At 38.5% G+C, this 23,874-nt stretch overlaps 1 protein-coding gene across 1 annotated transcript in view; it reads right to left on the reverse strand.

Moving 5' to 3' along the window:
* slc8a1b (solute carrier family 8 member 1b) overlaps window positions 1-23,874 on the reverse strand; it is a 145,808-nt gene that overhangs the window by 37,336 nt on the left and 84,598 nt on the right. Inside the window, exon 5 of the mRNA XM_030747762.1 lies at window positions 12,556-12,674. Within this exon, the coding sequence (XP_030603622.1) occupies window positions 12,556-12,674 (119 nt within the window). The remainder of the gene's footprint in view (window positions 1-12,555; window positions 12,675-23,874) is intronic.

Here is a 23,874-nt window from a genome sequence, read left to right on the forward strand (position 1 = left end):
CCCCAGGAATGCCACCAAGTCAAGCTCAGCTGCAATCCTGACAGATCAGCTGACCTCAGTGCTAGCCCACATTAGGCATATATGGCTCAGCTGTTACCCTTCTAAGCATTCAATCGGCAAATCACATATAGGGCACTCTCTTTATCCTGCTGCTTTACAACTCACCTATACCCCAGCAGATCATGCAGTTTATTGCTGACTCTTGTTTTCTGTTGTAATTGCATAAACTGTACAATACTGATTTAAAAAAAAAAAATCATGATTGCTTTTATAAATTACCTTAACTTCTACAGATTTAATTAGAGTAGTAATGGCAATAACTCTGAGTAAATTGAGGGGTTTAAAAATGAATTAATATAACCTACTATTCTATTTTAAACAATACAGCACTGAATATAAAAAAATATAATCATGTACTCAATCAATAAAACAAACAAAACAATACTAACATTAATATCAAATGATCATTAATCATTGCATACATGAAAATGACATAATTTCATATTGCTGTATTGCTTGTTGATTTCGTAGAGTTAATGATTCTGTTTTGCAATTCTTCATTAAATTGATTTCTAATGTTGTTTACTGTTCTACGCAACACAGCGTTCAGTGGGTTTGTACATTATGGATATGTAATGTAGGTACTAATGATCAAACTAAAAATGGTGCAATAACACAGAAAAATGTACATAAACATACTGATTGGCATGATGAAGAGTATCATGTCTCCAATTATTTGATGCTGTTTTGACACATGCACCATCTTAATCAATGCTGGGATTAATGATGATGTTCTGTACTTATGCATAACTAAACACTCGCATACAAATACTGATGCATGCACACAGACACACACACATAAACAAACACAAATGGGGGCAGAAAAAGGACATAAGCAAAAGGAAGATGAGAGGGAATGACATTGCTGTCAGACAAAATCTGTCACATATTCATGCACACATATGTATCTGTATGCACGTGTGGGCAGTGTACATATGTTTACCTCTGTTAGTGTAAATTGCATGTACCCGTGCATGTTTTAGGACATGGGGTCATTATTAGCCTCTGCAGGGCACGTGTGTTTTCAGCTGTTTCCCTTTCAGCACTGTTCCTTCCTTGTGCTGCACTTTTGGTCCAATTTGAAATACTTGGGTTCACAGGCTGCGGTGAACTCTCTGCTGCCTGAGGCTCCTCTGGACAAAATCAAAATGCTGCCATATCTGAGGGTCATCCAGGAACTTCAAAAATTCCATGTGAATTCAAGTAAATTTACCCCCAGAAACAAAAAAACAAAATCAAATGTGCATAAAAGATGTTATCACCCAAAAGATCTTCTGTGGGAGTACAAGATACATTTTCTTTATTTAATAAGAGGAATCAACACTTTCCATCTGCAACAATACTGTCACCCAATTTGATAACATAATCAACAGAAACACACTGAAAGCCTTATTTTGTCCAACAGTTCTATTCTATTCTAAAGCAGACTTGGGTTAAAAAAAAAAAAAAGTGAAATTTAGGGCTGTCTTCTGGATGTGGAAGGTTTGACGCATGAGCTAAAGATCCCTTATTCAAAATGTTGGAGTCAAGCTGTGGTTGTGGTATAAGATGAGTGAAGCTGAAATCTGAGGTGAGTGATACTTTTGTTATTGGCTGAACACTCCCCTTTAGGGTACCTGTTTGTGCTGTTGGTTCAGAGCTGTGTGAAGTTTGTGATTTGTGTGTGAGAAAAAGCTGCAGCCACTGTGAACTGTATGTCTGGATATGCACAGATTTCAGCTATTTAAATCTTGTGCATTCTGTTCACTACAGTGAGGGCAATAAAGGTCCAGTTCATACAATGAGGTCTCTCTTTTCCTCCTCCTCATCACCACAGAGTTAGTCACAACAAGAAATGTTAGTTAACAAACCAGCTAAGAGTAAAGACACTGCAGCATTCTGAACTTTTGAATACCAAGCATACAATACACCCAACAGCAATGAACATGGGAAACTACCTGACACTGATAGGATGCACATAAACGAGAAAAAAATGACGTATTTCAAAAAAGGCAGTGCTGCAAATTTCATGCATTAATTTCCTTATATTTATTCCATGTACTCTGCTTACTGCAGAGTAGTAAATATTGTAAATGACAACATTATGGTAATGCTAATAAAGCCTTGTTATCGACACAGCTTCTGTTTTCAGTAAAGTGAAAAGGCTACAAGAAATTACATGTTTCCCCTCCGTTTTCTTTGCACAATGCGTATCTCGTTATAACAGTACAACAAATGTCAGATGAGGTGCTTGTTTAGACAATATATGAATTCTGGTAAATGAAACAGCCACAAGCAAGGACAAGAATATCAGGCTTTTATCTTTGGCTGAGAGTAAAAGAATAAAAGATGAAGTGGGACCTTGCTGGAAGAAAAAGCTGACTATATTCTCTCAATCATACAACCTTGTATGTCAGAGCTGTTTTCTGGGATTCACATCTGAAGACACAATTTGCAAATTAATCAACACTGGAGAGTGAATGTGTCTCTTTTGGTCTGTGCTCGCCAGCTGTCCAGGGGTAGGATATTTAAAAGCCAATTTGAAATTGTTGGATTGTGCCAACATGCATTGAGAAAACCCATTCTACATTCCAGAGTCTCTCTGTAGTACTCTGTGCATGAGAGGAGATAATTTACTGAAATTGCAACCTCAGTAAACACTAACTGGAAATTAGGGACACAAATACAATATAGATCCATGTTACTTTTTTCACAGACTCACCCGTGTCAGTTAAAATGCAAAAAAAGATGAAAGATGTGCATCTCTCTGTTAATATATGTGATGCTAACCCATCACATTTATTAACACAAAGAGCGAGCAGGTCAGTTTAACAGGTTAGATTCTGTTATCTCTATGTGCTCATGCAAGCATTAAGGTTTACTTTTACAAAGCAGTAAATGTGGCAAAAATGATGGCGTCAACAACTAATTAATTCTTCTTTTACTAAGAATTATATTACAAGGCGTGATGAAAAGTTCTGAGGCTGTCCCTATAATAATAGAAGTAGTAATAGGATGTCACCATTGCAACAAGATCACTTGGTGTTGGCTCTCACTGCGGAATGTATCGTTTCCTGTTCCAGAGCACAGTGGTGTTTTGCTGCATAGGTATACATATGGAGATGCTGCACTGAGCACTGAATCGTACGTCAACATTGCCGCCATGTTGGATGTGGCAAAAATAAACACAGAGGTGCATCACTCTGGTGCTGCGTGGTGTTGTTCAAACCGTTTTACAGTTGAAATTGGATCACATGGGCTTATCTTTCGCAGGTAAGAGTGAACATTTTTTTTTTTTAATTGTATTTGGCCATTACAACATTTTGAAAGCAGAATTTGCAGATGTTGCAGTAATACTATGTAGTCCTGCGGTACAGCCTGCAGACATCCAGCCATTCTCTTCCACTTATCTTGTTCAGGGTCATCGGGGTCCAGAGCCTATCCCAGCTGTCATAGGGAGAGTGGCAGGGTACACCCTGTACAGGTCACTAGCCTGTCGCAGGGCTAACCATTCACACTCACACCTATGGTTAATTTAGAATCACCGATTAACGTAACTTAACTGACTGATCTTCCAGACCTTCTGTTTGCCCACTGTTTGTTCATAGGTCTATTTTTACATTTGTCCTTCTTGTCCCCCTTCTTTTTGTGTAATAATAATAATACATTTAATTTATAAAGCACTTTAGAAAGGTTGGAAATAGATCTTTTTTTGTTTTATAGTTTCATTGCTAAAAGAAAATGAAGTAGATCAGTGTCTATTGCAGTGTCTTATATTAATTTGTAAACTTTTTTGTTTTATGTTAATTTTTTGTCATAAATATTGTCATTAATAATACTTAAATTGACAAAAATCGCTGAATATAAAAATCCTTTTTTTTTTTTTAATTCAGAAAACCTGCAGATATTATATCTACATGTCAGGATCTGGTTATTATAGACATTTATCATCACAGTAAGTGTTACAAACATTGGTAGCTGTAAACACTCTAAAAACATTAGAAATACATACGCTGGATTGATGCCTGCACCTTAACATAGGTGGAATATTTAACATTTATAATTATCAGTGAAAGTTATGTTATTTTTGGTGCCTATCACTTTCCCAATATATATTAGTGAATGTGTGAATGAGACACATTAGCCTAAAGAACTTTGTAGAAAGGCGCTTTATGAAGTTCAGACCATTTACTTGTACTAGTTTACAAGATCTGCCACATCCAATATGGTGGACGTGCTAACATATCACAGCAACTGGTTGACCCACCCAATGTGGCGTCTACGTATATATATGTCTACGGTCAGAATCCTTGAAGTGCGGGTTGAGGAGGAGGAGTAGCAGCAATCTTCCACTCCAACTTATTAATTAACCAAAGACCCAGACAGAGTTTTAATTCATTTGGATGCCTGACTTTTTAGCCTTGTCAACCCTAATTGGAAAATTAAAAAAACTGTTTTATTTGTTATTATCTATTGTCGACGTGATCCTTACTCAGAGTTTCTGTCTGATTTCTCAGACTTTTTTTAAAAATCTGATTTAGTGCTCAGTTCAGATAAAATAATTATAGTGGGTGATTTTAACATCCATGTAGATGCCGAAAATGACAGCCTCAACACTGCATTCAATCTATTATTAGATTCAGTTGGCTTCTCTTAAAATGTAAATGAGCCCACCACCACTTTTATCACACTCTGTTTGTTCTGATTTTAGACTCTCTCTTCGACTGATGTTTCAATAGTTACTTCCTCCAAACCATAAACATGTCTATTAGACCCCATTTCTACTAGACTGCTCAAAGAAGTCCTTCCATTAATTAATGTTTCAGTCTTAAATATGATCAATCTATCTTTATTAGTTGGTTATGTACCACAGGGTTTTAAGGTGTTAGTAATTAAACCATTACTTAAAAAGCCATCACTTGACCCAGCTGTCTTAACTAATTATAGGCCAATCTCCAACCTTCCTTTTCTCTCAAAAATCCTTGAAAGAGATGTTGTAAAACAGCTAACTGATCGTCTGCAGAGGAACGGTCGATTTGAAGAGTTTCAGTCAGGTTTTAGAATTCATCACAGTACAGAAACAGGATTAGCCTCTGACAGTGGACTCATCTCTGTGCTTGTCCTGCCAGACCTCAGTGCAGCATTCAATACTGTTGATCATTATATTTTATTATAAAGATTAGAGCATGCCATAGGTATTAACGGTATGGTGTTGTAGTGGTTTGAATCATATTTATCTACAGAGTTCTGTGCTAAAACTAATTTTATTTACATTATACATGCTTCCCTTAGGCAGTATTATTAGAAAGCATTGCATACATTTTCATTGTTATGCAGATGATACCCAGCTTTATCTATCTGTGAAACCAGATATCAATTAGTTAAACTGCAGGAATGTCTTAAAGACATAAAGGCCTGGATGACCTCTAATTTCCTGCTTCTAAATTCAAATAAAACTGAAGTTATTGTACTTGGCCCTACAAATCTTAAAAACATGGTGTCTAACCAGATACTTAGTCTGGATGGCATTACCTTGGCCTCCAGTAACACTGTGAGAAATCTTGGAGTCATTTTTGACCAGGATATGTCCTTCAATGCACATATTAAGCAAATATGTAGGACTGCTTTTTTACATTTGCACAATATTTCTAAAATTAGAAACATCCTGTCTCAGAGTGATGCTGAAAAGCTAATTTATGCATTTATTACTTCTAGGCTGGACTGTTGTAATTCATTATTATCAGGCTGTCCTCAAAGCTCCCTGAAAAGCCTTCAGCTGATCCAAAATGCTGCAGCTAGAGTACTGACAGGGACTAGAAAGACAGCAGATTTCTCCCATATTGGCTTCTCTTCATTGGCTCCCTGTTAAATCTAGAATAGAATTTAAAATTCTTCTTCTCACATACAAGGTCTTGAAAAATCATGCCACATCTTATCATCTTACCATCTTATCTTGGCTTGCTTGTGGTTCCTAGGATAATTAAGAGTAGAATGGGAGGCAGAGCCTTCAGCTTTCAGGCTCCTCTTCTGTGTAACCAGCTCTCAATTTGGATTCAGGAGACAGACACCTTCTCTATTTTTAGGATTTGGCTTATATTTAGGGCTGGATCAGGTGACCCTGAACCATCCCTTAGTTATGACCTAGGCTGCTCAGGGGTTCCTATGATTTGTGATGCATGAGCATTTCTTTTCATTCACCTTTTTTTATACACCACTCTGCATTTAATCAATAGTTACTATTAATCTCTGGCTCTCTTACACAGCATATCTTTTGTTCTGTCTCTCCCCTCAGCCCCAAATGGTCATGGCAGATGACTGCCCCTCCCCTGAGCCTGGTTCTGCCAGAGGTTTCTTCCTGTTAAAGGGGGGTTTTTCCTTCCCACTGTCTCCAAGTGGTTTCTCATAGGGGGTCATTTTGATGCACCTTGAGGCAACTGTTTGTTGTGATTTGGTGCTATATAAATAAAATTGAACTGAACAAGTTAGTTTGTGAAATTTCCTCCCTCCTTCCATGATCAGATGAAAGTGGTATTCTTGGAAAGTGGAAGCATTTAGGAATCACAGCAACTCAGCGGTGACGTGGCAGATCACGTAAAGTTGCTGACTGCTAAGGTGCAGAGTGCATAAAAGTTGCCAACACTCTGCTGAATCAGTAACTGCAGAGTTCCAAATCTGGCTTTAACATCAGCACAAAAGTTGTGTGCCAAGAGCTCCATGCCATGGGTTTCCATGGTGTAATGTGCAGGTGGCCCAGTATCTTTGTCTATATAGTATAATTCTGTTTTGAACAGTTGCAGGAACACAATTTCAGTTTCACCCTAGACTTCAAACTAAGAGCAAACATCAGCATCTGTGTTGAACTGATACAAGCTGAATATCATCAATGTAGATGAGCGCTGTGTCTCACCAGATTTCAGTGAAAAAGCCTGCAGATTCCATGCCTGAAGAAAGGGTTTCAGAGGAGCGAGCATTTGAATGCTTGTTTCTTTTGACATTCACGGGGTTGTGCACCATGCTCTTAATTTGTCCCTCAGGGTCAGACTGTCAATCTAAATGTAGCAGGAAAATGAAGAAGACTAGAATTGGAATATGGCTGCACAAAGCTACAGTGAGCAAATCAGGTGTAATTTTTTTTTTTACAGATAGAAAAGTTGTTGATCACCTCTTGTATGTAACACAGTAATATAAGAATTCTAAATTTGAAGACCTTATATTTTTATTGTCCAATCTCATCACACATTGTTTTTGTAAGACAAAGCATCTAGAAATGTTTATTTGATTATTATTATTTGCAATCCAGTAAACTGGAACAAGATGGAATTCAAAGGTATGGCCTATAAATCTTAAACTGAATATTTCTGCTGTAAATCAGTTATCTATGTAAATCTATCTGTTGATCCATTTCTTCTGATGTGTATCCCGGTCCAGGGTGGTAGTCTAAGCAGAGATGCCCAACCACCCTTTGGAGGCAGCTCATTTCCACTGCTTGTATATGCAATCTCATTCTTTCAGTCACTACCCAAAACAACGGGCCACAGGTGAAGGTAGGAACATAGATCAGCCAGTAAATGGCCAGCTTCACTTTCATGCTCAGCTTTCTCTTCACCACAACAAAACAGCAAAGCATCCACATCACTACAGATGCAACTCCAACCCATCCATCAGTCTCCCACCACTCTCTTCTCACCATTACTGTGAAAATACTTCTTAAAATTTGAGTAAGGAATGTCCTGAGGCTCCCCAGCTGTAACAAAATTTTCACATGTAAAAGTCATTTGTTACACTGCTTTGTCACAAATATGACACTAAGAAACTTAAACTCCTCCATTTGGGCCAGCAATTCCGCCCTAACTAGAAGTGGGGTCTTCACCCTTTTCTGGCTGAGAACTATGGTCTCAGACTTGGCGATAATAGTTCTTATTTCCACCGCGTCACACTTGGCTGCAAACCACTCCAGTGCAAGTTGGAGGTCACCACCTGATGAAGCCAATAGAATTACATCATCTGCAAAAAGCAGAGATGAGATCTTTCTGCCACTTTCTACAACTAGAAATTCTGTCCATAAAAATTATTATGAACCAAATCGGTGACAAAGGGTAGCTGTGGCAGAGTGACTAAATGGCCCATAACAGTGAACCAGATCCCTGTACTCCCAAAGTATCCCCAGCAGGACACTTTTAAAAATCCTTCTCCATAAACCACATGAGAGAATTAAGAGTTGGCCCAGTGTTCTACGACAAAAACTGCATTGTTGCTCCTGAATCCCAGATTATGACTAATGTGTGGACTCACCTCTTCAGTACCCAGACATAGACCTTTCTAGGGAGACTGAGTAGTGTGTTATTGGAGCACGCCTTCTGGTCCCCCTGCTTAAAAAGATGACCCACCACCCCTGTTTGCCAGTCTGGAGGCAGCCTTTTTTTTTTTTTTAACTTCAAATAGAAAATCTTGTGTGATGGTGAGGCTCAGACATACATACACAGGTGACAAATACACATGTAAAAACAAGCAAGCACACAATGATAAGTGTACACAGATATGCATAAAGAACATGCACAAATACATAGTAGCATAGATAAACACACACAAAAAAGGGGTTGAGGCCATAAAGAGCTGTGCAGGGCTCATTTAGCACAGAGAACCAGCACATCAGATCATAAAACACACTCATTAAACACACAAATCCATTGCAGCCCCTAAATTGTGTGTGTATGTGTGTTCCTGTGTATCCCGGAGGTGTGGTTGATCTCCTGACTGTGATAATGTGATATGCAGCCTGTGTCTTTGATCCACTCATCAGCATAAACACTGCTGATGCCTGGTAAACACATGCTGCCATTAACACACTGATATGGCTGCTCTGTGTGAGTGTATAACACAGACACTGAGAAATAACTACTTTCAATAAGTGTACCCAAAAGTGCTGAAGTAACTCCTTTAGACAAGCTGTAAACTCAGGATTTACCTCAAACTTCTTAATAATATGTGCTTTATCAATCCCTCCAATGTGTGTGTCAAAAAATAATGTATAAGAAATGGAAAATTTCTATAACTCTATATTAAATTCACTTGTAATAGAAAAGAAGGGAGATTGAGTACCTCATATGAGATAATGGATAGACACAGTGGGAAAACAGATGCACAGATTTAACAAGTGATTAAGGACAATCGCATAGATGCAGACAAACACTAACACACAGATCCACTATGGTGGAAGCACTTGAACAGAAATCATTTTTAGCATCAGCATTTCTGCATTATTAACAGGAAACACATATTATTATTATAGAAAATATTTATGGGAGCTAGTAAGATTTGAATTGGCAAATCTAGATAACTTAACAAAACATCTTGGTCACTGCCTTAATTGCACCAATTTGTACGATTGCTTAACAATGATGTGTGACTTACTGAAGCATTCTTTCTCCTTGAATAGCAAAAGTTTTCTTTGTGAATGTATTTGATGTGACTCATATATGACGGATGACAGGGACATTTTGTGCTTATCACCATTTTACAATATTACAGTGTATGGGCTTTATTTTTTATTTAGATTGACCTTTATCTCAACAGAACTCTTCATTATTAATGACTTAACGTTAGGAAAGCAGCTTTTTCTGTGGAATATTGTAATTATAGTGCTGAGGAAAAGATGCAAAGTTCGTCATAAATGGTTGTTCTCCAGTGAAAACCCTGCATCTGTAAAATGTCAATATGTCATGAGCTAAGAAGAATAGCCCCACATCATTGTGGATTTTTCCAACCATTAATATGTTATCAGCACAGTGAATGGCTATTATCAGTCATTATGATTCCTCCAGATATATAGCCAATAGCTACTCTCCTCCACCCACTAGCAGACCCAGTAGACAGTTGTAATCAGAGAAGAATGTAAGCAGATTTTGTAGTGTATGTAACATCTGTGGTTAGCAACCAATGAGCAGCATTTCTGCCTCTTAGGTATTGCCTCTATATGTCTTTTTTAACCCAGTGATCCATAATCCAGCTGTATAAGAACATTTTGAATGGAGCAGTGACATTTTCAAACAGAAAACAGATCTCTCTTGGCTGGATGACGAGGGAAACAAAGTAGATAAGAGGAAAAGGAAAGGAGAAGAAAGGAGAGGACAGGTGTGATTCCCACTCAGTTCGCCCTAGTGTACGCGTGTTTGAAGTGAAGTAGAGGAGGAAGAGTAAAAAGAATAAAAAAATAAAGAAGGACAAACTGAGAAGTACAGAAGGGAGCAGCAGAATTGATCCGTGTGTGGTCAGGCTGCATCCCAAATCAACAGACCTGCTAAATCAAGAGCAAACACAAGGGTGCTGCTCTGTGTCACTTCAGAAATACAATTTAAGTGCAACTGATGCCTTGACTTTATGTTCTGTAGTGTTGCCAGCTGTAAAGTGCTTATTTTTCCCTCTAACTGCAAAGTGCTCTTGTCTCAGATATCATATCAGGGTTTGCATAAAATAAATATGATAAAAGTAGCCTACTAAAACAAAACTAGCGCACTGACTTTGTAGTCTCTTTTCTTTGCTTCTATGTTTGGAGATTTGTACAATCAGCTATGATGGCAGTGTGCACAGACGCAGCGGCTCAACCAGTTAGAGAGTTGAGCAAACATATGTTGCAGTGCCTACAATGACAATTAAAGCACTTCTCTCATGCACTGATCACCTGATGGTAAAATGTTTCTTTTCCTGGATATTTTATTTTTATTTTACATTTTTCTGCTGAGTTTTTTGTACATAGTTAATTACACTGCATATATATTAATTATGTGCAGTATATACAGTACCAGTCAGAAGTTTGGTCACACCTTCTAATTCAGTGGTTTGTCATTAAAATTAAAAATTTTCTGCATTGTAGAGTAATACTAAAGTCATCCAAACTATGAAGAAATACTTATGGAATTATTTAGTAAACAAAAACGTTTTAAACAAACCAGAATATGCTTTTTATATTTTAGATTCTTCAAAGTAGGCACCTTTTGTTTAGATGACAGCTTTGCACATCTGTGCATTTTCTCAGTCAGCTTTGTTGGAGGGTTGCGTCAGATGGCCTGGCCTCCACAATCACCTGATCTAAACCCATCTGAGATGGTTTGGGATGAGTTGGACCACAGAGTGAAGGCAAAGCAGCCAACAAGTGCTCAGCACCTCTGGGAACTCCTTCAAGACTTTTGGGAAACCATTTCAGGTGATTAGCTCATGAAGCTGATTGAGAGAATGCCAAAAGCTGTAATGAAAACAAAGGTGCTGGCTTTGAATAATCTAAAATATATTTTGGTTTGTTTAACACTTTTAAATTTACTACATGATTCCTTATGTGTTCCTTTATAGTCTGGATGACTTCAGCATTAATTTACAATGCAGGAAAAAAAAAAATGAATGAGAAGGTGTGTCCAAACTTTTGATTGGTAGTATACTTTTTTTCTTAAATAATGTATGGTCTTTGCGTATATAATATAAGACAGTACCCTGCAACAATTAGTCACTTTAATTATAAATTATTTGAAAATGTAATGCTACTTTAATTATCAGTCAACTGTTTCAGGTATTTTTTCTCTGAAAAAAATCTATCTGCAGCTTTTCTTTGTCATATTTAAGAGTAAATTTACAATATTAAATATTAAAATAGCCTTTGGGCTGGTGGTTAAAAAACAAAACAAAACAAAAAAAACAAGGAAACTGAAGATACTGCCATGATCTTAAAAATCATAATATAAATTCCAACATTTCAAGACCACTGCCAATTAAACTCAATAGAGACAGCCAAATGTTCTGTCCAAAAATCAGATCTTTTACTCTGTGTTTCTAGAGCTATTTCACCACCACCCACAACTAGTTTTTATTTTTCCAGCTGGGAGTAACTCCAACATTTTCAAAACTTGCTCAGATTCAGTATATAGCATGGAATTGCTATTGTTCTTCTCTGTGCAGCCATAAACGTAACCACTGAGAGGCTTAATCAAAATAACATAACACAGTAACTACAGTGGCAAAAGAGAACTGTGTTATATGAATGAGTGATGGCTTTAGTTCTGGCAATGGTCTGTTGAGTCAGGATTCACTGAAACCTTATAAAGTGCATTCTTAGTGCTGATTGGTCGTCACACCTGTCTGTTCCTTCCTGTTTCGTCTCCATTCAGGGGGTTCAAGCAGAAGGTAGAAGGAGGTTTGCTTATTGTACTCCTCCCGGTTTAAGATCCTAATGGTAATGGTCTTCCTGTATGGGACAACACACGTACACACACATAGAGGGAGGTGGTAAATGCATGCATGATAAACAAACATCATGGCAAGGTATATACACAAAAAGCACACACACAGACGCACACAGACCATGGTGCAGTGGATGTGGTGAGATAAGATGACCCACAGCCTGCTGCATGTTCACTGTCATATTTAGGACACAGCAGAAGGCGAACAATAAATCTAAGAACATGCAGCCTCTGCAGTGCGGCGGACACTCTAGGGTCAAGGTTTCAATGTTCGCAGGGTCATGAGGCTCACCCTCTTCCTGACCTTTGGTGTCATTGCTCTCCACCAGGCGAGGCTCCCCAATCTCTTTGTAGAAGGTTTTGTTCTTCTCATACTCCTCGTCGTCAATTATTTTCACCTTGATGGTTTTGCTAAAGAGAAGGAGGAGGAGGAGCAAGGGGGAGGGAGGAGGGAAAAAAAAGGAGGAGAGAAGAAGAAAAGGCAGAAAAGTGAGGAAAGGACAGGCTGGAAACTGGAAAACCAAGAGGAAACAGAAGCGAGCAGCATTTGGTTTTCCCACAAACACACGTCCTGTTATAACGTTACATAATGTTTTCACATGGATGGTTTTAGAGGCTGTTTTTTGCCTTTTAAGACTAATGAAAGTTTGTATATTTCCTCTTGATGTCAGAATAATCTTATGTTACGTTACTGGAGGAGGTCACATCAGTCTGACATGATCAATCTGATAGACTCTTCACTCTGACAGTCTGCGGTCTTAATCAAAGCTCAATTCAGTCTTCCGATCCAGCATGATATCAGGCCCCTTCAGTAAAAAGGAAAACAATCTCCAATGCTAAAGGCTAAATGAATTGTGGCAGTGGCTGGCGAGTTTATCAACTCTACTAGTCAGTTTGGTGAGTGAGCAGTCATGAGACATGATGATGAATTTGTCACAAGCTGTCAGTCAACTTTTGAGATGCAACAGCATTTTCACAATGCACTTTCAGTACTTCAGTACTGGATAATCACTGTGAATTCAGTCAACTGAAGAATTCAATTTTCATCAAAATATGCTGTACCTGAAGTTACATGCTAGGATTTCCTGAATGTGAAGTAGCACATAGTATAGTTTTTAAAGAAGACAGAAAGACCTCAGCAGCATTAATCATCAGCTTCAATTAATGCTTTCAGTGAGACGAGGTTAAGATTAGCTGTGCCTTGCAATTTAAGACAAGAGAAACTGGCCAGAAATTAGTACAGTGTGAATAACAAATATGCTGACATGCCACAACTAAAATAGCACAAGTAAAATAAGCATCTTTCTCTCAAAGTCACAAAGTTCTGCAACTGGCTGAGATGTAGCACAAAAATCAGTGCCAAGAGTCAGTCTACATACTATGATACATACATATTTGACACATAGATATCTTTGTCCTGCTGTTGGCCTCCAGCTAAATTTCAAGCAACACAACAATAAATCATCCTGCAAACTGTAACAGTGTTTTGTCGATGAACAAAGATAAGGCAAATATTTCTTTATCTGAAGATAGGGTTTTCACCCATAAAGTATAGAGTGTGCGCATTCATTGTGGGAGTTAGTCTTGATCATATTTGGCATGGCAGCTAATATTCCAGGCCACAGTGCTATAGAGTGGGGTGCGGTGAATGTAGCATTTGTGTGGTGTGTGACTGAGTGCCTGTGGACATATGCTTATGAGTGTGTTTATCTTGTGTTTCCAGTCTGGAACAAAACCCATATTCTAATCCAAATCCACTACAGGCAATAACAAAGACAGCTCAAAATCTGCCCTATAGCGTGAGAAATGGGAACATGCGCACACACCAGCTTATATAAGCGTTATCTCTAATCACAGACCTATGTTAAATCGTCAGCAAGTGTTAGCAGCATTTGAACCCCCCTCCCCCTCGATTGAGCAGCCATTTGAGACGTACAAGGTACATGACAGTGTATACAACCACCTTCAAATATAAACACATCAGTCTCTAGCACTGGGGCAAGAAATATGCAGATAAATGCTTAAGGAGTAACACCATGCAGCAGAATTAGTGTGTTACAGCATTTTCTAATGTCCTGATATTGTGAAAACAGACTACTGTAAATAATGCCCTTGAGGGGAAAGATAAAACATCAATACTGTGTAAATATTAACATCAAATCATTAATTTGGCAGTGCTGTGGTAGTTATTTCAGTTATGCTGTCTTTAGACTGATTGATTGCTGTAGATCTGTAAACCATATGTTTTCTAGTGTTTCTGTGGTCCAAGAACAGTGTTGAGGTTTAGCTAGCAATGGGCCAACATGAAGACTCCTGTACAGATGAATCCTGTCATGGTAGTTTGGGAAAGAAAAGAAACTTAATTCAGGTAACTCAGGGGAGTTCCTGTACATGTAGTTATATTAATAATATTAATACAGTAATTTACCGTAGTTTAACAGAGAAATTTGTTACTTTGTAATAAAGACTTATCAGCTCATTAAGGTGTAAGGGTAAGTACTCATTTTGCATAATGAACATTATGTGATTATATCATCTTCCAAATCAATTATCCATCCATTTTCCTCCACTTATCCAATTCAGGGTCACAGAGGAGCTGTAGCCGATCCCAGCTGTTACTGGACAACAGGCAGGGTACACACTAGCCGCCATCTATCGCAGACTGGCACATAGAGACTGACAAACATTTACACTCACATTCACACCTACAATCAATTTAGAATCTCCAGTTAACCTAACATGAATGCCTTTGGACACAGGCACAGGGAAAACATGCAAATTCCACACAGAAAGGCCTCAGCCAGCAAGTGGATTTGAACCCAGGATGTTCTTTCTGTAAGGCGATCATGCTAGCCACCTCACTAGTCCAAATCAATGAATTACTTCATATTTCCCTCTTAAAATTATTTGATTAGAAATACAGAGTAGCATAAAATGACAATGAGCTGGTAATTAAAAATGTTCCACACTAATCCAGGCACCTTTAACTTGACAACATTTTAATTTATACTTTTCATGACTGACAGAATTAGCATCCATAGCATGCCTCTTTTATGACTGAAGGCACACAGCAGCTCTGCTGCTAATAATTTAATTATACACAGGAATGCCAAGGGTTAATAAATGGACTACATGGTACAAAAAGAGTGCAAGTCAATTCATTAAAGTATTGAGAACACCAACACACACACATGCAAATGTCAGAGGTTAACTCATTACACTAGAGGGATTAGTCCATTTCTCACTGTCCCATAACTGCAGATGGAGAGCACTTTCCACCCTCTGGCATGGAGAAGCGCTGATCAACAGGCTCCCAGTTAACACTAACACAGCAGCTGGAACAGCTGCCTCAAGGGGGAATCCTTGAGCAAGGCACTTGCCACTTCCAAATGATTGAGTTGAGATGCTCAGGTTATGTGTACATTCCCCTTGTGAAATAAATTCTGTTTCTACTTCAAGACATAACGTACATACTTGGCAGGCATAGGATTTCCCACAAATTTGTAATTAAACTGTCCACGCCATGTCAACATTTTACTGGGGTTAACTTGCTGAACCCAGAACAGCTGTTTGCTTTGCACCCACATGCTTTGATTGACATTTCATTGCAGCTACTTTTTATGCTTGTTTAAACAAACAAACAAACAAACAAAAAAACCCACCAAATTGCTGAATGAATGGAATTAACACTTTTGGTTAACCCACACTTTAGGCATCGTTTGTTTGTTTTTTTACTTTATGCACTACAGCATTGGCAGATTTGCACAGGATTGAGAGCACAGAACTCTGAAATTAACAGAAATCACAGAGGGACCCAGAACAACAGTAGTCTCATGTGAATAGGGATTTGGGCTGCATTTTCCCTCAAAAAACAGAGGCATCAGCCACAGACCAAATGTTTTGTATTATTACCCGCATCTGTCAGTGGCTTTGTAAAACATTCTATCAGTGACAGCTTGCATGATTTAAATTAGATGCAGCTTAAATGAAGGAATATATATGTAAAACAGGAATGAATAATTTTTGATGTGGGCTTTTTCCACCAAAATTTTGAGAATGACTTCTCTGTTGAAACATCATAGATGACCAGCTTACTGGAAACACACACACACACACACACACCCCTTTATATGACTAACAAGCATTTCCAGACAGTACATCAGTGTATAGATAATTGCTTCATAATGTACTGGATTTATCATCAGCACCTTGGGCTCCTTCTTGTCTCACACGCAAAAACACACACATGCATATCTGTGAGCATGACAATCATGCTGGCTATACAGCACATTGACCAGTTGCCGTGGTGACAACATGTTTGGGTAACCAACAGGGGTGGAGAAGATTGTTTCCAGACCAATAGTGTGTGTGTGTGTGTGTGTGTGTGTGTGTGTGTGTGTGTGTGTTTCTCATGACAAGTGAGTGAATATGAGAAAAAGGCCACATACTTTACATACACTCAAACTTTTGTCATTCCCAGGCTGTCAAAAATTGGAGTTTTGTCACTGGGGCTGTTGATGTGCTTCTGCCTTAATACACTGACCGTGGCAGTAGTTTACACTGGGAGTTTGAAAGAGCAGAGAAGCCCTTGTAAGGGCACAGAAAGCAGAATAGGTGACAATGACTTAAATCACAAGACTGTTACGCAGGCTACCAAATTTATGTGACCTTTTAGGAGCTTAAAGGTTTGCACTCTGTTTTCTCTTGCTGTTTGGTTAAGTTTAGGCACCAAAACTTTCTTGGCCAGGTTCAGGAACACGGTTTACCCATTCTCAACATTAACTCTGCATTAGGATAAATGTAACTAAAGGGTGCATTCAATGTATATGACAAGTTGCGAATGACTTGTGCGTTAATGCATTGACACCAACGAAAAACCTTGTGTGTCTCTTTGAGACAGTATTTGTAATTTTTGTAAAAACAAATACTACAGTTTTTACAAAACTGTAGTATTTGACACCCTGAAAATGAGGTCGGGCTCCCACACTACACTGATTTGTATCTGTATGTCTGTGTGCACAAAGAGACTTTGATAGCCTACACTGTCTATAGTAACTGGTGTGCACTTGTATTTGTATCACTTTAATATAGCTCTACATAAAATATGGCTGGTGTGAACAAATGTACCTGTGTGTGTGCCTGTGAGTTACTAGAGGAAAAGAAAAAGTGCTGTAAAACAAATCATCGTCACACATCACATGCACAGTTTATGGTTTTCATATAAACATGTGTGAACTTATAAACTTCAAGGACCATGACTGACATTGTGCACTCCACAGTCTCTAAACCTTCACCTAACCAAACGCTAACATTAACCAAGTCTCAAAAACAAAATCTCACTTTTCAAAGGAGTGTTCAAAGTTATATTAGTCCTCACGGCTATAGAAAAAAAACATAGCATAGCACACACGCACACAGACAGAGGTGGTATCACACTTGCACGGCAGCATTCACAAATGTATCACACTAACGCACTTTCACGCCCACACATGAGCACACTAAATTTCAGCTGCAGGAATTAAAAAATACACACACAAACACACACACATTACTCCAGGGACCACAATGTGTGTACATCTGTGTGTTTCCACAGAGATGTCCTCCATCTGACTTTGCTAAAGCGCTTGAAAAAATACGGGAACATCAGAGCAGCTGTGACAGATCTCCACTCCGTTGCTTCTCTAACACACTACAACTCCTCCTTTATTCCTTCCGCTGTTTCACTCCATTGTCTTTCATACACAGCACTTCTGTCCATGCTGGTATAGCATCTAAACTTACCACGAAATAGCACAAATAAAAGATCATGGAGGAAACAGCCAAACAATTACTCAAAAACAGCTAAACGGAGTCACCTAAACTACAAACGCATACCTCTGGCACTGGGTGACCTCAATGGACCAAAATAGAATTTCTCTGTATCTGCTGGTGCCCCTCACTTCTCCTTTTTGGTGATCCAGTTTGCCCATGTTTAGCTTTTCTGTTATCATTATTTTCCAGACTCAGTCCCTCACAAAATTAATTATTTTGTAGGTTCTGGGCTGGGTTCTGATGCTCATTGAGTTTGGACAGTTTATATTTACCGTGATAATGGAAGAGAAGAGAAGTAGTTGCCACATCTGAAACAGGACAAGGAAAGATATGTGGCAACATCTATCGGGTTTGTACTCAACAAATATGCCACAAAAACAAGCGGCAATTGCTTTAAGCTTTGACGGTGCAGCAGCTAAATCTTGTTGGACCTCCATAAACCTGTCTTAAGGTCTGCAGACCTTTTTGCATTGTCTTTGATTTTATGCACATAATACAGTACCTGTCAAAAGTTTGGACTGGTACTACGCATCTGATTGCCAATGTGCGGTTAGCTTAAAAGCCGTTTATATTATACAGCACAAATGTAACACTAGCAAAGCATTTTCTCTTGCCTCACTCGCAAGCATACTGCATACATACACACAGGAAGTTGTAGAGTACAACAGGCCACACTGCGGGTTACTCCCTTCTCCTCACAAACCTGCCTTAGCGACGTATTTGGATTGGAAAATTTGAGGAACCACCACTTTATTTTAAGTTTAAGGGGGAAAGTTCTGCTGCTCGGCTGGTGTGTCTGTGTGTGTGTAAATGGACAGCTGGAAAAGGGAGGGCAGAGGACAACCAAGTCCAAATAACATCACAGTGATGGAAAAAACCCGCATGTTTATCTCTGTTTGTGTCAAAAGTAATGATTAAAATCGTAAATATTTCAAGTGGGTTTTTTTTGTTGGTTTTTTTAAATGGCACAGTTGACTGTTTACAGCCAACATGTGAGCATGTGTTTGTTTGTGTGCAGGTTTGCCTGCATATCTTTTGTCCAAACTGTTTAAAAGTGAGTTTGGATAAGTGGGAGCCAAGCGTATGGATGTGTGCGCGCGCGCATGTGTGTGCGTGTGTGTAAAGAACTAGCCTTTGAGACTGTGAACTGGTTTGTTTGTGTGGAACAGACTGCTGGTGGGTGGACTTTGGTCACAGACTAAACAAAAGAAGCACGTGTGTGTGTCTGTGCGTGTCAGCATGTGCGTACATTTATTTCAATTTGTGTTAATTTCACTTATACATTACATGTCTGCACTTACATAAATTTGAAGCTGACGCTGACAGCAAAGTGTGATTTTATAAGCAGCTATGTTTAAATACACATAATAGTGATGTCGCTTTACACAAGAGATCACTAAGTGGGCGTCTGTGTGTTGTTGTGTACCATTTACATGGACTGTTTTTATAAGACAAACCTGATAATGGTGCTGGCCTCTGTGGGCAACAATAAGCTGGCAGCGCTCAGCCATGCCTTCTCTAATAAGACCCACTTTGCTCACTAATACGTGTAATCCTGACTGCATAGAGGCTAATGGAAATACAAAAGGTTACACAAACACACCTGCAATAAGGCTGCAGTTTGTTCCATGTGGACTATAGGGGTTTCCAGTTGATCTGAGTGTTTGTTTGCCTGTTTGGTTTATTCTTGTCTAAGAAAAAGAGAATCTCATTTAACATGTTCACTGATGCGTTTGACTCCAGTCATGTAATGTACACATTATATTTTGCAGGATGCAGATGCAAGATGGCTAATTTGTTATTTACAGGTTTCAATACATTAAACTTGTATATCAGTGGTACTTGGCATTTGACCTCCGGGGGGCTTACACATTGGGAAGTGTCTAGCCTGTTTCTCCATGTGATCGCCTGAAACTCACTGTTGGCAATGTTTGATGAAAGCTGTGACAAGAAAAAAGTCCTTACTTGAGTATGACAAATTATAATTATTTATAAAACCTGAATAGAAATATCAAAATCAATACTAAACTGAGGCATGCTTTAAAAATACTTGGCTATAGCCAATTTGTCAAACATTTCAAGCAGCAATCAGTCTACCAGGATGTCCCCATTGTAGGAAAAAAAAGGCTATAGTTCCTTTGAAAACTTTTACATCTTTCAGACTTAGCCAGGTGTGCGTGTGTGTGTGTGTGTGTGTGTGTGTGTGTGGGGTGGTGGTGGTGGGGAGTCAGACCCTCCTCGTCATGTATCATTTAAGTTATTTTCTGTCATCACAGGGAGTTTCCCTATCTTCTCCCTTTTTCTCTCCACACTGTGCTTGGCTATCTCACTCCCCCTTCATTCCCATCTGCAGTATTGTTGGCCAAATAAGGCGTTGGGAAAATCCATGGGACTCCCTGATAAGCGCGCGCACACACACACACACACACACGCACGGGTTCTCATAGGAAATGTCTTTGAGTGGCTTGTAAGTCTGATTAAAAAAATATAGCATCTAAAGTGTGTACTAGTGTGTGTGTGTGTGTGTGTGTGTGTATCTGTTTGTACAGTTGCAGTGTTAAAACTTGCCTCTCTTTGATGTAAAAAAAGTCTTCATAATGTAAATGATTACATTTAAGGATGAAGAAATAAATGTTGATGAAATGAAGTGATGAAAACATTGTTTGTGTGTGCGCATGGATGTCATTTGTCTCCAACTACTTCTTTACTTTTAGATAGGTGAGCTGTTTTTCTGGGGTCAGATAGAGAAAAAGGCAGAGAGAGAGATGGATTTAAAGAAAGCCAGAAACTAGTTTATTGTACATTTAGCCATTCCAGTCAGAAATGTGTAAGAAGCTGCTGAACTCAGCATCTTAAAGTAAAGTATTAGAGACACACACACACTGCAAATTATAAATGCAATTAGACTGATAAATATAGTTCAGGTAAAGTATAGGAGGAGTGACAGATGGGCAAGCCACAGAACTAAGTGATATGTAAATATAGGGCATATATCATGCTCAGTATCTAGGAACAAACCACTACATAATGAGATAGGGTACAGAGAGAGCTAGAGAGTGTGTGTGTGTGTGTGTGTGTGTATGAGTTAGAGGGAAGCAGCAAAAGAGCAGGAGAGGATATGAATGCTAATCAGCTGATGCGGCCAAACAGGCTGCAGTGCTCCATCGTTTCCAGGGCATTTATGAGCTTTAAGCTGCATGATGGGATCAGCAGTGATGGAGAGTGACGCACAGTCAAGTGGACTGAAGAGCCTCTGCAGCCACAAGCCACAATTGTGGCAGTGAAAACATCTCCCTTCTACCTACTATGCCTTGATGCAATTCTAGACTGCCTACAGTACAAGGAGCATTTGTTTAGCCCCTTGTTAGCTGCCTTGTGCTCAGAGCCTCAAATTTATCAGATTTTTTTTCTGTGTGTGCGCGGGCGACTGTTTAAGATGCCCTTTTTGCTTGCACAGGAAAACACAAACTTGAATATCTGTTCATCGCTCTCTCCCTGTCTCCTGAAATAACAGACTTTTAGAGAAGTTTCAGTCAGGAAATGCATTCAAAGTTTAGGATTTTTATAGTTTAAAATGTCAGATGTGAAAACTTTCACCTGCCCTACACTGACACATCAGCCCTTGTCGTGGGGGCTCTGATTCCTTACCTATTCGTCAAAACACTGGGTTGATGATTTCACTGGGGGAAAAACCATAAAGTGAATGTTTTCATCAAAAGACTGAATACAGATTCTTTTCTCTGCATTTTCTTTGGTGTCATGTTTCTCGTTATGGCTCCCTCTGCCTCCCCCCTCTAAGTCTGTGTTTCTTTACAAACATGTTCAAAACATTTGAAAGTTTTCCATGGATTAATCACTATACTTTCAAGTACTATTTAATATATCATAATGCTCATTTTCACCCAATATGGTCCTGTTTAGAATAATAATTAAAAAAAAATGATAAAACAGGGTATGCTTTTGGGCATTGCTATACTGTGACTGACAAGTTGCTAGAAGATATTATAAGGAGTTTCTCAGTTTTTCAGTGTGCAACCTTTGTTTTAAGCCTTTTTCTTTTAACTAATCAAAGCTAGCATCCCAATTAATATAGCACTTAATAACCTATGGGCTTTGGCAAGATAGATAGTTTAGCCACTAAACTCCACCTTTAAATCCATTTTCAATAAAACAAGACTGAAGAAGTCAAAGTACCAAGTTGAAGGCTTCAAAATGGGTATGGTTAAGTCCACTCGACAGACAGATTCTGTATAATTTTACTTTATAACTCTAAATGTTTGTTCATTTGTTTACTAAAATCTGTAAAATATTTAAGACATTTCAGGAAATTTATGTATTTTCATATAGTTCAGATTGATTAAACTGTTTCAACAAAGAGTTTTTCCATCCATTTTTACTGCTGCTTTCAATGGCTATCTGATTCACTTCTATTTAATCATTATTCCCCTTGTAGATCTCACATGAAACTGATAATGGTAGTGGCCATCTCCATTATTGTTATCGGTGACATTTCACTTTTCAAAGATGGCTTCTTCCTTCACTTTAAAAATAAAAGATTAAATCTCAATGGACACAAAGCATCATCAAGAGACCCTCACAACACAAAGATAAGGATATTGATGTACGTAGCTGCCACAAGGAAACCTAATCACAATCAGGCCTTCCTGGAAAAAGTTAAACTATATATAAATGTCAGCTGTTATTTCACTTTTATATGTAATATACAATATAAATGTCAAGTTTATGAGTTTTTTCTCTTTGAAAAGCTCTCCCTTTAACACATGTATGTCATAGTAAAATATATATTTTGTATAATCTGATAGAACACACTTTATATTTTCCTTACACATATTATAACATATTCATTGCTGTCCAACCTGGTTTTGTGGTTGTTAGTGATGAAAAGGTAAAGCTAATTCCATCTGTGCTGCACAGGTAAAGGATTACACCTCCTTTTACTCACTCTCTCACAATTACAGCTTTCATGATTCGCTCTTTCCTGATCTTATCTATTCAAACAGCACCATTTTACAATTCAGTTTTCATTTGAGTCATTTTCCCTTCCATTTCATCACTGTGTCTATGACATATGTGCCTATAATATGTTCACCACTGAATTCCTGATGTTTATTCTATTGTCATTCACTTTACCCTCAAATACACAATCAGTCAGCGAGCCAGGGGGGTGTATATGTTGGTATATGTGTATGGAAGGAAGTTCAGATTCATACACTGTAGACTAAAAGAGAGCAGAGTGAAAACTGTGGGTTACAAATAACAGAGTACTGCAATACAGACTACGTCAAATATATAAAATATATTTTATGAACTGAAATACAGGCAGTATAATTTATATACTTACTGATTTGTGAGACATATTTATCTGGAAGTGAATTTGAGCTGCTCAAATTTAAACTGATCTCTGCTATATTGCTTGAATTTTTTTGCTGTCCTCATTCAGCGCTGTGCTTACTCAACCCGAAACAGTAATTTAATAGTAGAAACAAACTGTTTGAATCAGTAAGCTTTGACAAGATGAATGATATTGGCATGTATAGAGACTGTAGCATCCACAGCTTAATATTAGAGAAACTGTAAACATAACCTTGTCTAGCAGACGTTCCCAAGCAGCAACCTCCAGGGCTGAAGAATGAACCCAACACAGATATGCCAAAAGTGAGTCAATCCCCACGGGAAAATGTCCAACTTGAGAACAGAAATAAACATGCCTGGCTCAAAAAATGGTCTTGGGTCTCTTGAGCTCATTTCCTCCATCTATACAACTTACCAGGGGTTGCAT

Source organism: Archocentrus centrarchus, chromosome 15 (genome assembly GCF_007364275.1).
Source record: "Archocentrus centrarchus isolate MPI-CPG fArcCen1 chromosome 15, fArcCen1, whole genome shotgun sequence".
NCBI classification, from domain to species: domain Eukaryota; kingdom Metazoa; phylum Chordata; class Actinopteri; order Cichliformes; family Cichlidae; genus Archocentrus; species Archocentrus centrarchus.